General features: G+C 43.6%; 2 protein-coding genes across 8 annotated transcripts in view; one reads left to right on the forward strand and one right to left on the reverse strand.

The window, feature by feature from the left end:
- Positions 1 to 3,024, forward strand: part of LOC100739202 (kinesin-like protein KIF28P) — a 70,429-nt gene extending 67,405 nt beyond the window's left edge. For 2 of the 3 annotated variants that reach the window (XR_014817475.1, XM_084979268.1), the window contains exon 20: positions 2,358 to 3,024. Coding sequence is in view for 2 of the 3 variants with exons in the window: in XM_084979268.1 (XP_084835394.1) it covers positions 2,358 to 2,510 (153 nt within the window). In the remaining variant the exon portion in view is untranslated. The remainder of the gene's footprint in view (positions 1 to 2,357) is intronic. The other variant, XM_005667953.3, reaches the window with a different exon arrangement.
- Positions 3,025 to 4,953: 1,929 nt separating this feature from the next.
- Positions 4,954 to 12,569, reverse strand: part of SCCPDH (saccharopine dehydrogenase (putative)) — a 58,812-nt gene continuing 51,196 nt past the window's right edge. For 2 of the 5 annotated variants that reach the window (XM_084978738.1, NM_001244389.1), the window contains 3 exon segments: positions 9,290 to 9,401; positions 6,619 to 6,700; positions 4,954 to 5,574 (listed from right to left, as the gene is read on the reverse strand). In XM_084978738.1, the coding sequence (XP_084834864.1) occupies positions 5,469 to 5,574; positions 6,619 to 6,700; positions 9,290 to 9,401 (300 nt within the window). In that variant the 3' untranslated portion in view covers positions 4,954 to 5,468. 5 annotated transcript variants of the gene reach the window in all.

Consider the following 12,569-nt stretch of genomic DNA (forward strand, 5'->3'; position numbering starts at 1 on the left):
CTCTGCAGAAACCCATGCATATGTACGCACTGGCTGTTTTGGGTTTTTTGTTTTTTTTTTTTTTTTTGGTCTTTTTTTGTCTTATAGGGCTACACCCACAGCATATGGAGGTTCCCAGGCTAGGGGTCCAATTGGAGATGCAACTGCCAGCCTACACCACAGCACCAGCAACACCAGATCTGAGCCATGTCTTCAACCTACACCACAGCTCACAGTAATGCCGGATCCTCAACCCACTGAGCAAGGCCAGGGATCGAATCCTCATCCTCACGGATGCTAGTCCGGTTCACTAACTGCTGAGCCATGACGGGAATTCTGCATTGGCTGTTTTTTTAATACTATCTTCCATAATAGCCCAAACTAGAAACATCCTAACATATATCCACAGAAGACAAGCAAATTATGGCACAAACAGCCAAAAGACAGGCAAAATATACTGTCAGGACTGCATTCTAGGTGGCACAAAAATGATGATCACACACTTCCCTGCTTCTTGGCCAGGAGGAGGCAGTTTTTTCCTGAGCAGGTGTATTCCAACTGTATCTATGCATACATTCTGGGTACTCTTTTGTATATATAGCTCACAATAAAAAAAATAGGGAAAACTAGCAAGATGAAAGACACTAAAAATAAAGTTAAAAATAAGCCACAACCTGAGAGAATCTATTTGTATTATTTATCACCAAGATTAGTATCCAGAATATATAAACAACTACGTACTTTTTTTTTGGTCTTTTTGTCCTTTTAGGGCCGCGCTTAGCAGCATATGGAGGTTCCCAGGCTAAAGGTCCAATCAGAGCTATTGCTGCTGGCCTATGCCAAAGCCACAGCAACACCAGATTCAAGCCGCGTCTGTGACCTACACCACAGCTCACGGCAACACCAGATCCTCAACCCACTGAGTGAGGCCAGGGATCGAACCCACAACCTCATGGCTCCTAGTCCGATCCGCTTCTGCTGCACCACGATGGGAACCCCAACAACCTACATCTTTTAAAATAGACAATGCATTGGAAAACACTTTAGAAAAAAATGACCAAAGCATCTGAGCAGGTGTTTCATTAAGGATCAGGGGAAAGGAAACGAATATGAAACCCTATCAATAGGAGAATTCCCACCCCAGACAATCCTTTGCAAACCTCAGAACTTCTATAGTATTAAAAAAATACATACCAATCTCAACTATTTGGATATCCCCCTAATTTTCCCTGTTGGCAGTAAGAAAAGGGCCATTCAATCGGCCTTCCCCAAACCAAACATGCTCCTAGGTGACTAGGTGACATGCCTCTGGTAGCAGCTTTCGAATGCAGCTTTCTAGCCCAAAGGGAGAACTCCCGGGACACCCCAATCACGTCCACACACAATACTTTCACTGCCTCACATCACTGAACAGAGCAGGACCCTGTGCGGTCCTCCCAGGTACAAAAGCCCTGCTGTGTCCCCCATGTCTTTTTGTAGAAAAAGGCTTTAGTCCTCTAGACCTTTCTAAGTTCCAAAGGGCAGATTCAAGCAGTTACCAGCTACAAAAGGGAGGGAACGCAGAAACAAAGGAAAAGCAAACCCAACATAATCCTTTCCATGATTGTTATCTTAAAATAAGGCCTTGATTTAAGACCCCAAACTGGAGAGGTCATGTCCTGTGGCTTCCATCAGCTGGCCCCAAGCCGACGTGAAATTGATGATGCTGGGAGGGTTAAGAACTAAAACTCCTGGGAGTTCCCCTTGTGGCCCAGCGGGTTAAAGACCTGACCAGTATCCATGAGGATGTGGGTTCGATCCCTGGCCTCACTCAGTGGGTTAAGTATCCAGTGTTGCTGTGGCTGTGGTGTAGGCCGGCAGCTGCAGCTCCGATTTGACCCCAGCCTGGAAACTATCATATGCCATGGGTGTGGCCCTAAAAAAAAAAAACACAACAAAAAAACCAAAACTAAAACTCTTGAACACTCATGAAAGCTCTAAGTGAATAATAAAATGCCTCGACCATTGCTTTTGCTCTCTTCTGAAAAGAAGTGAAAGGATCACAAGGCCATGATTTACCACTTTGCTTTGCAGGAACACAGCGATCAATCACAATCACCGTGACACGTCCAGTCACAAGATGGTACCATGAAGTCTGTGACCAAGGTCATGTAGTAAAGCTGAAATTACAAAGATACCCCCACTCCTTACTTTTTTGCTTTTAAAAACCTTGTGCCCTGGCCAGCCAGCATGATGGAGACAAGGCCAGGTCTCCTCGACTAATGAAATTTTCTCCACTCCAAACTCTGATGTTTTGGTTTGTTTGTCCTCACTGTGCATTTGCCCAGCATAAGAACTTGGGTTTGATACACTCATTTTTTTCTTTCATTTAATTTTAGGAAGACGATCAAATGCTTCGACCATTTGTACACCAACAGTCACACATGTTAAAGGACTTTGGGGACCTGCTTGAATCCAGCTTATGGAAACTGAAAAACGATGTTGCTCTTATAGTGAAAAAGAAGAGAGAATGTTTACTGCATGTGGAATGATGAGGATACACTAACTGAAAACATTTGAGCCTTGAGTTGTGAAGCATTATTTGTGGCAGCTAACGAGGTTCATTAACTGGCTATCAGACTTGAATTATGGACTCAACATAGCCCATTTCCTACTCACTCAACCTATGACACCATTTTAAAGCAAAACCCTTCTGCTTTAGTTTTATTAAAAATCATGTAAAAAGGAATCCCCATCCAGGATGAAGGTGATGTGGGAAATGAGAGAGGTGAATGGTTAGCACTCTGAGCTCTGGGATCTACTGCCTGAGGTTGAATCCATCACTAATCAACTGTGTGGTTTGGGGCAAGCAACTTCCCCTCTCTAAGCCTCTTTCCTCATCTGTTACGTGGGAATGGTAACTACCTACTGCAGATGGTTAATGAATATAAAAGAATATAAAGCACTTAGAATGTGCCTGGCACACAGAAGTAACTGATAAGCATTTGCCATTACTATTTTCAAGATGAACAGTTTGAAATGTCAAATAAAAGTTCTTTTAATAAATTTGCTGCCAGACCTATTCGAGTTATTTCATGCCCCTAATTTTGTACTCTTCCTCTGAACAAATCTCATATTCTACATCAATTTGTTTGGTTATCTGGTTCCATGCAAAAGGCCTGGATAAAGATTTATTATGAGATCTGCCAGGAATTAGTTAACCTCAGAGCGATCTTGACTGCACAAAGAACTGATTGATGAGTCCTAGTGAAGGACTTAGAGGCACTGAGTGTTCTGGGGAAAGGCTTCAAAAGAAAATTTTGTGGCCTCACAGAGACTAACAGCAACAATAGCAGCAATAACAGAGTTTCATCGAGTGCTTACTGTGAGCCAGGCACTAAGCTAAGTGCCTCTGGGTCCTTAACTAGGACTCTTCAATCAGTTCTTTGTGCAATCAAGATGGCTATCAAAGGCTACATAAGGAGTCTCCCTGGGGAGGCAGAGGCATCTGGGCTGGTGACCTCACCTTACTAACCAAGGCCCAAGGGCCTATGGGAGGGGCTGGGGTTTTGCCTGCAGCCCAGGCCCTGACTGAATGTATGTGCATAAACTAAAAAATAACCTGTAACCCTGGAGCCCAAGTGCGGACCTCCATGGTGGTGATGGCAAGGACAAGGGTCAGCAGAGCATCAGGGAATCCAAGAAAGCATCTGTCGATGAGGCAGAACAGCAATGAGCTCACAGAAAGCAGGGGTGGCTTCTACTTCCTGGACTGAGCCTTAAAGTTCTTGGACAACTTGCAGAAAGTGTATTTCTTGCCTCAAGCGAGTAATATACTTTCTCCAAATGAGCAGGCAGAGGCTTGGAGGGTTAAAAAGAAAATCAGGATGAGACACACTTAAATCTCAAGCTGCACCAAGGGTCACAGAGGCGGTCCTATATCCGTGTCAACACCAGAGCTCAATGCACAGTGCGAAGACACACATGGAGTCTCCCTCAGCAGCCCCCAAATGCACACCTAAACCACAGATTCCTGGGCCCAACCTCCGCGCCTCTGGAATGCAAACTGCTGGGGAACCTATGCTGTTTTTGACTCTGATATGCACGCTAGTCATGAGATCTGTTGCTCCTGTCCATTTTCCTAATTGTAGGGATGATAAAACCTTTTCTAAGGTTGCACAAATGAGGGCGCAGCTGAGACCAGATTCCGACTGCCCTAGGCAGAGGAAGCCAGGTCAGGGGGAACAGTTCCACCACCAAGAATCTCCCTCTTCAAGGTAAAGGGCCTTGAAGCAAGGTAAAGGGCCTTCTGTACAGGAAGCACCAAAGGGCCTCCCAATACACCTAAGATTCTTACCAATGTTATGCCTCTCACGGTAGAGTAGAAATTCCACAAAGACAATGGCTGTCCTCTTCACATAATGAAAGCAACAGAACACTTACATGTGTTTCTTATATGCTTATTAGAAAAGGAAAAGTCCTTTGCCTTATTTTAAGACTTCCGTGGAAAACCTGGTTAAAATATAAAAAATTAATCAGAGAAAAGTTTTGCTCTGGCAATGAAAATCAATAGGAGTTCCCGTCTTGGAGCAGCAGAAACGAATCCGACTAGGAATCATGAGGTTGTGGGTTAGATCCCTGGCCTCGCTCAGTGGGTTGAGGATCTGGTGTTGCCGTGAGCTGTGGTGTAGGTCACAGATGCAGCTTGGATCTGGTGTTGCTATGGCTGTGGTGTAGGTCAGCAGCTGCAGCTCTGATTTGACCCCTAGCCCTGGAACCTCCACATGCCTCGGGTGCAGCCCTAAAAAGACCAAAAAAAAAAAAAGAAAGAAAAGAAAATCAATAGAAACTTACCAGCTATATCCTTAAAACTCAACACAGGTACAGAACCAGGGAAAATGATGTATGACAAGCCCATTATTAGCAGTACATAGACCACTTAGGAAACACATTTCTACCACTGCTCAAATACACAGGCACGTCCAAACACAAAACCACTGTTTAATTGATAATCCTTTATTATTCAACTTAGGTAAGAGTCCAAAATCAGTCTGCGTAGATGGGTGAAAAACTAAGCTAAAATAGCAAAGGCCTACACTTTGCAGTCAAACTCATGGGAAAGTGAGATCCATTCAGTATCATAGCAAGAAAAATAGTAGTTACTGTCTGATATGACCACCAGCCTGGGTGTTTCATCAAGGGATATGCCAGCAACACACAGCTACTCATCCCACCCTCGGATCTACCAGCTTCCTTATAAAAACTGACCATGAATTCTTCAATGAAAAAGTCAGCCAAATACTAGTTTCCTCTCATAAGCACTAAAATCACAAATCAGCTAAGATTTGAAATTTAGGGTAAGTTAGTATGATTTCCTGCTTTTATGGTACACATATTTTAGATTGACAGTCTTTTCCACATGTAGTCAGATAGGCTTAAAGAATTTCAAATACCAAATTAAAAAGCTGTTAATTCACGCACTTTATGACTTTGGTTAATTATTCAACTGTTTAGACTTCAGAGCTGCTAATGACACTAAATTCAATACCACGTTGGTTGAGTCTTTCGATCAACTTTGTTCTGCAGAAGGCTGCTCCAGGAGTGAAGACTCCACCTCTGTAAGACAACAGCAACATAAAAGAGCGCACAAAACCTAGTTCCAGCCCCTTCCTCTACTAGCGTGGTTTGCTGGAGAACTAGCTATTGAATCAATGCAGAGCTCACAAAAATCTGATTCTTAACTCCATCAGGGACCAGTTTTGATTCCATTCCTAAAATCAGCCAAATGGGCAAGTAGCTATTACTTAAGAGGAAACTAGCACCCAGCAAACCCATTGAAATTGTTCAGTGACCAATGAAACCGATTCCATGATACTGGTGTGCTGCAGGGGGCACACGGAGGATCATCAACCTGAGGAAGAGCTACTGTTGATAAACTCAGCCCTCAGACTCAGGTGAATTAAATAAACACATGGGCAAAATAAAATCTGATAGTCAATTATTAATGAAGCATAAATAAGACAACTGGGATGAAAAAGAAGTTTCTTTAAATGTAATGGCTAACATTGAGAAAATGTTAAATATTTTCAAAGGGTTTACAAATATTTGCAGAGAACTCAATTAGATTTCACTTTGTATAATTTTTATGTTAATTTCTTATTTTATTTCAGGTCATACCTAAATTTACTTGATTCTAAGCCTGCGGGCCTATGCTCATTTGTACAGTTGGCCTACTTTTAGGGTAAGAGGGAAATGCTCGGGTAAGACAGTCCACCTGATAAACATCTAGCCAGGTTGCTGTGCATCAATCTGTGCTTGGTGTCATGTTTCCCTGTGCCAGCTGATAAGAGGCTCCTGCCAATAACACTTACCTACAGGGACCTTTTTTGAGTAGCTGACTTTGGATCGGAGTTCTTTTTAGGAGGAACTGAAGCCACTTACATGGCTCTCAAATTTCTGTCTCCTCTCCTTTACCTCTGCACGTTCCTAGAGGCCAATAAGGAACTATCCTTCTACAACTGCAAGTTTACCTCTCTCTTTGGATCAAAGGTTTTGGAAATGCTTATGTACAAACCCAATGACTGAAAACTGAATCAAAATATGTTAAAATAGAACTTAAATGAAAAAGTTGTCTTCAAATTTGAAGAAAATCAGACTTACGCCTTAGGAAGATCAGAGGCATCATTTAGAAGAGTCAGGGCTGCCTGGACCATGGCTATGGGGGTAGCCACATAGCCAGCTTCTGCAGAAAACAGGTGATCAAAGAAAAAGAATTCATAAAATATGCATTCAACAATATCCACAAATCAAATGGTACATTTCATACCAAAGTACAGGTGTACAGAATTCATGTAATAACAAAAATAACAATTAACTTAGTACTTATTAAGTGTAAGTACTTAACTGTCTTAAGTACTTTAAATCTATTAAATTCATTAATTTTCCTAACAATTGTATGAGATTATTTATTATATGAGACTATTTTATATCCTTTTTACAGATGAGGAAACTGAGGCATAGAGAAGTTTAAACAAAAGTTACAAAGTTAGAAGTTCCTGTCATGACGCAGCAGAAATGAATCTGACTGGGAACCATGAGGATGCGGGTTCAATCCCTGGCCTTGCTCAGTGGGTTAAAGATCTGGCGTTGCTGTGAGCTGTGGTGTAGGCCAGCAGCTATGGTTCTGATTGGATTCCTAGCCTGGGAACCTCCATATGCTGGGGTTGTGGCCCTAAAAAACAAACAAACAAAAAGTTATAAAGTTAGGCAGTGGCTGAGCCAGAACCACATGCCCACAGCAAGCTCAAGTCCACATTTTTACCAATCCTAGGTTTCCTGTTTCTCTATTCATACCCTAAACTGATCTTTATCAATCAAATACACTAAACTTCACTTTAAAAAAAAAAGACTCAATTTCTCAAAGAAAGACAAACCCCTCAAAGAATTCTAACTTTAAGAAGTAACTTTAAAAGCAATCTATAAACAAGTAGGACATTATGTTTATATTCATGTCAAATGAGAACACTGCTTGCTTTAAAACCCAGGTAGAGGAGTTCCCGTCGTGGCGCAGTGGTTAACGAATCCGACTAGGAACCATGAGGTTGCGGGTTCGGTCCCTGCCCCTTGCTCAGTGGGTTGCCGTGAGCTGTGGTGTAGGCTGCAGACGCGGCTCGGATCCCGAGTTGCTGTGGCTCTGGCGTAGGCCGGTGGCTACAGCTCCGATTCAACCCCTAGCCTGGGAACCTCCATATGCCGTGGGAGCGGCCCAAGAAATAGCAACAACAACAACAAAAAGACAAAAGACAAAAAAACAAACAAACAAACAAAAAAAAACCCAGGTAGAAATCTGAAAAAGAGGCAAGATGCAAAAATATCTTTGCATCTTGATTAAAACTGCACAAAACTCCCCTATAATTTATGAGGAATGATGGTAATTAAACTTACAATTTTACCATAATTCACAAGGGGGACTGTCTCTGCATAGTTCTCTAAAATTTACAGCCTAAGTTATTGAATGTGACAGGTCTTTTAAACAACCTATGAAAACTTACCCTTCCCAGAAAAATGTACGTGTGCACACACTTTATAAACAATATCAGGATAATGACAGACTTGAATGAAACCCTGGATCACAGGTTTGATTATGTTATAATCATACTGCTTTAAAGTGTCCCTGGAGTATGAGAATAAAACAGGCAAATATCAATCAGCCCCCTGTCTTCTTAATATTAAAAGAACCCCATTCAGAATTACTGAGTCATACTGAAGAAAAAAATCCAGAGAGACACCATAATAAAATTGAAAGATACCAGTATTTTCAATCCTTCTTTTTTGTCTTTTTGCTTTTCTAGGGCCGCAACCTCGGCACATGGAGGTTCCCAGGCTAGGGGTCTAATCAGAGCTATAGCCGCCGGCCTACGCCACAGCCACAGCCACAGCAATGCAGGATCCAAGCCGCGTCTGCAAACTACACCACAGCTCACGGCAACGCTGGATCCTTAACCCACTAAACGAGGCCAGGGATCGAACCTGAAACCTCATGGTTCCTAGTTGGATTTGTTAACCACTGCACCATGACTCGAACTCCAATCCTTTTGACAGAAGTATTTATCATTACTAAATAATTTTTTTAGAAGTGCACTTGCCTTTTTATTTTGTTTTATTTATTTTTGTCTTTTTTTCTTTTAAGGCTGTGGCATATGGAAGTTCCCAGGTTAGGGGTGGTCCAATTGGAGCTGTAGCCACTGGCCTATGCCACGGTCACAGAAACATGGGATCCGGGCCAAGTCTGCAACCTATACCACAGCTCGTGGCAACGCCGGATCCTTAACCCTGTCAGCGAGGCCAGGGATTAAACCTGAGTCTTCATGGATGCTAGTCAGGTTCGTTAACTGGTGAGCCACAATGGGAACTCCACTATGTAAATAATTTGTTTTTATTTTAAATAAAGGCAAATTTATTTCTAAAACAAACAAGCTTTAAAAAGAATATATTGGGAGTTCCCATTATGGCTCAGTGGACGAATCTGACTAGTATTTGTGGGAACACAGGTTTGATCCCTGGCCTTGTTCAGTGGGTTAAGGATTCCTCATTGCCATGAGCTGTGGTGTAGGTCGCAGCCATGGCTAGGATCCCGCACTGCTGTGGCTGTGGTGTAGGCCAGCGGCTACAGGTCTGATTCAACCCCTATCCTGGGAACCTCCACATGCCACAGGTACGGCCTTTAAAAAAAACCAAAAAAAAATTTTTTTTTAATATACTGTAATGGCACACCACTTCAAAGCTTAATACAATGTAAAACTCCCGATCATCCTAAGTCCACGTGAAATACCTGGTCCTTTCACCTGAGTACAAATTCTGATATTTGGCTTGCTCTTATCAGGACTAAGACCTTGGCTGTATCCTTGACCAAAAAATGTCAACGTAAATGATGAGGCATCCATCTGAGGAAAAGAAAGCAAAGGGTTTATTAAATACATATGTCATTTCCTCCTTGAACATAACAGAACCCATTATTATAACATTTTCAATAGATTAAAAAAAATATTCTATCTGCCAGAATATCCTGTCATTCTTTATTTAAGCATGCAGCAAACAATAATTCTTTGAAGAAATACAGTTTTGCTGGTGTGAAGTTAGGAGGACAGAGGGAGTGAGGAATAGAGCTGATATAAAGATGAGTCTTAGTTCATGACTTAAAGAATATCATTAAAACAGGCTATCAGAGGAAAAGCTATATAGGTAGTTTTTATCTTAGAGTAGAATATGGTACTCTGGTTTTAGATATCTGTTTGAGCTGAAAAGACAAAAATACTAAGCAATGGCAAGATGTGCCTAGGCCATAGACATAAAATTGCTCAACTTAGAAGGGTAAAAATTTGATTCAAAACTAAATTGTAAAGATTTATCCAAGCATCTGTCACAATCACTAAATTTGTTTTATGTTATTTTATTTTTTTTGGCCATGCCCGCAGCATGTGGAAGTTTTGGGACCAGAGATTGGACCTGTGCCATAGCAGCAACCAGTCACAGTAGTGACGATGCCAGATCCTTAACCTGGTCAGCCACCAGGGAACTCCACACTCACTAAATTTAGAAACAAAGTAACAAAGCCATAGTGAACAAATTTTTATTAAGTACCAACCAAAGGTCAGACCCTATGTTAGGTCCTAAGACATAAATATTTATAAAAGAAAATATCATTCCTGGAGCTTATAGTTTGATGGGGGTGGGGGAGAGAAACACACATATATAAAGAGATCTAATAACAATATGAGATGTAAGAGAGGACAAGATGGCGGAGGAGTAGGAAGACACGCTCGCTCTCTCCCACAAACACAACAAAAAAAGCACATCTGCAGAATAAATGACTCGCACAGAACAGCAACCAATCGCTGGCAGAGGAACCTAAACTCCAATAACGGCAAGAAATTCGTGACATTATTGGGCAGAACAGGAGAAAAGAGGAGAGTGAGAGAAGGTGAATCCGAGCGGGACGGGGGCTCCAGAAAGGGAACTGCGGAGGAGAAAGGGATCCCGCACCCTGGAAAGTCACCTACCAGGGCAAAGATCAAACGAACCGGAGGAATCTCCAGATGCAGAGAAGAGTGTAGCAGTAAGTTGGAGTACGGAAAAGCCGATCTAGAACCCAACGGACCATCTGAACTATGGGCACAGTCACCAAAAGTTGAGACGCCTGGGTGGGGGCTGGGCTCCGAGACCTCGCCTCCGAAGGTTAATCCCTGAGAAAGGGCCGGGGGGCGCCGCCTGGGTGGGGGCTGGGCACCGAGACCTCGGCTCCAGAGATTAGTCCCCGGGCTAGAGGGGCGGGGCAGAGCGGAAACTGCTTGGGAGGTCTAGAAACCAGTTGACGGGGCAGAGACTGCCTGGGAGACTAGAAAACAAAGCTGTCGCAGAGGAAGGGAGCAATACTCCAGGGGTGGGGAAGGGGAAAGCCACATCAGAGGGAACCTGGGAGAAGAGCCTGGTCTGCGCCCGTGCTGGGGAGGGGAGAGAAGAAGGGGTGGGTCTCCATAGAATACCCCCCACGCCACAGCAAGCTTACAGGCCCGCTAGCTAGCTGAAAACTGTGCTTCCCAGTGCATCCCCTCCCCCCACCCCCGCCACACCCTACGCTCTCAGGGACCTGGGGCTGCCTGCCATCCAGGAGGGCTGGCCTCAACAATTGCCTGAAGCCTACCACCACAGGGGCTGTCCCTGCACAGGCCTGCTTGCCCTTTGGAGGGGCTACACTTCCACAGAGCAGCACCAAACAGCACCAGCCCCCGAGAAAAGGCCTGCAGCCTAGAAAAGCTAGAACAAGCTTAGCCAGGCTGTGAATAGATCGGCCTAATTCTCTGACGGTTTTTCTGAGTCGGGTTGCCCCGGGGAGGAGCCTCTTCGGCTTCCAACGGCCCTGCTACCCACCCAAGCCCCCAGGGGATGCTCTAGTGGACCAGCTGCATAGGACTGCCAGCTCCAGGCAGGACCCCCTGCAGCCCAGAAAAGCTGCAACAAGCTCAGCCAGACTGTGAAAAGATCCGCCTACATTCTCAGGCTGTCCTTCCGAGTTGGGCTGCCCTAGGGAAGAGCCTCTTAGGTTCTCAGTGACCCAGATAGCTGCTCCAGACCCCAGGGGGTGATGCACCCCTGAAGAGCAGCTGCCCAACACCGCCAACCCCCAGCAAGAACCCCACAGCCTAAAAACACCAGAGCAAGCTCTGCATGACCAAGTGAAATCTGCTACCATCATGGTGTGGACCTCCCAGGCCTGTCTGCCCTCAGGAAGTCCTCCTTTGCTTCAAAGAAACACTGTTAGCCCCATCAACACTCCAGAAAAGCCACATTGCCTCAAAAAAGATTGACCAACAACGCCAGCCCTCAGGAAATATTCCACGGCAGTGACAAGGCAAACACTGCCCGATCACGGAGAGCACAACTCCCTCAGGAGAAAGAAAACAACAAACAAGATGAAGAAGCTGAGAAACCACCCCGAGTCAAACCAACAGGAGAACTCACCTAAAACAGTCAACAATGAAACAGATCTCGGCAGTCTGACAGACCTGGAGTTCAAAAGAGAAATAGTGAAAATACTGAAGGAATTAAGAGAAGATATGAACAGTAATGCAGATACCCTCAGAAAGGAACTAGAAAATATAAGGAGGAGCCAAGAAAAACTAGAACATTCATTTGCAGAGATGCAAACTGAACTAGGGGCAGTAAAAACCAGAATGAATAATGCAGAAGAACGAATCAGTGATATGGAAGATAGAATAATGGAAATCACTCAATCTGGTCAACAGACAGAAAACTGAATCAAAAAACTGGAAAGCAATATAAGAGACCTATGGGATAATATAAAGCGGGCCAATCTACGCATAATAGGAATTCCAGAAGGAGTAGAAAAAGATGAGGGAATGGAAAATATATTTGAAGAAATTATTGCTGGAAACTTCCCAAATCTAAAGGATACTGGATTCAAGATATAAGAAGCACAGAGGGCCCCAAACAAACTGAACCCAAACAGACCCACACCAAGACACATCATAATAAAAATGGCAAAAGTTAGTGATAAAGAGAGGATCCTAAAGGCAGCAAGAGAAAAACAGAAT

The sequence above is a fragment of the Sus scrofa genome, chromosome 10 (genome assembly GCF_054392235.1).
Source record: "Sus scrofa isolate SSC_HxYL_T2T_F1_AM1 chromosome 10, Sscrofa_HxYL_maternal_Yorkshire_Landrace_v2.0, whole genome shotgun sequence".
Taxonomy (NCBI): Eukaryota; Metazoa; Chordata; class Mammalia; order Artiodactyla; family Suidae; genus Sus; species Sus scrofa.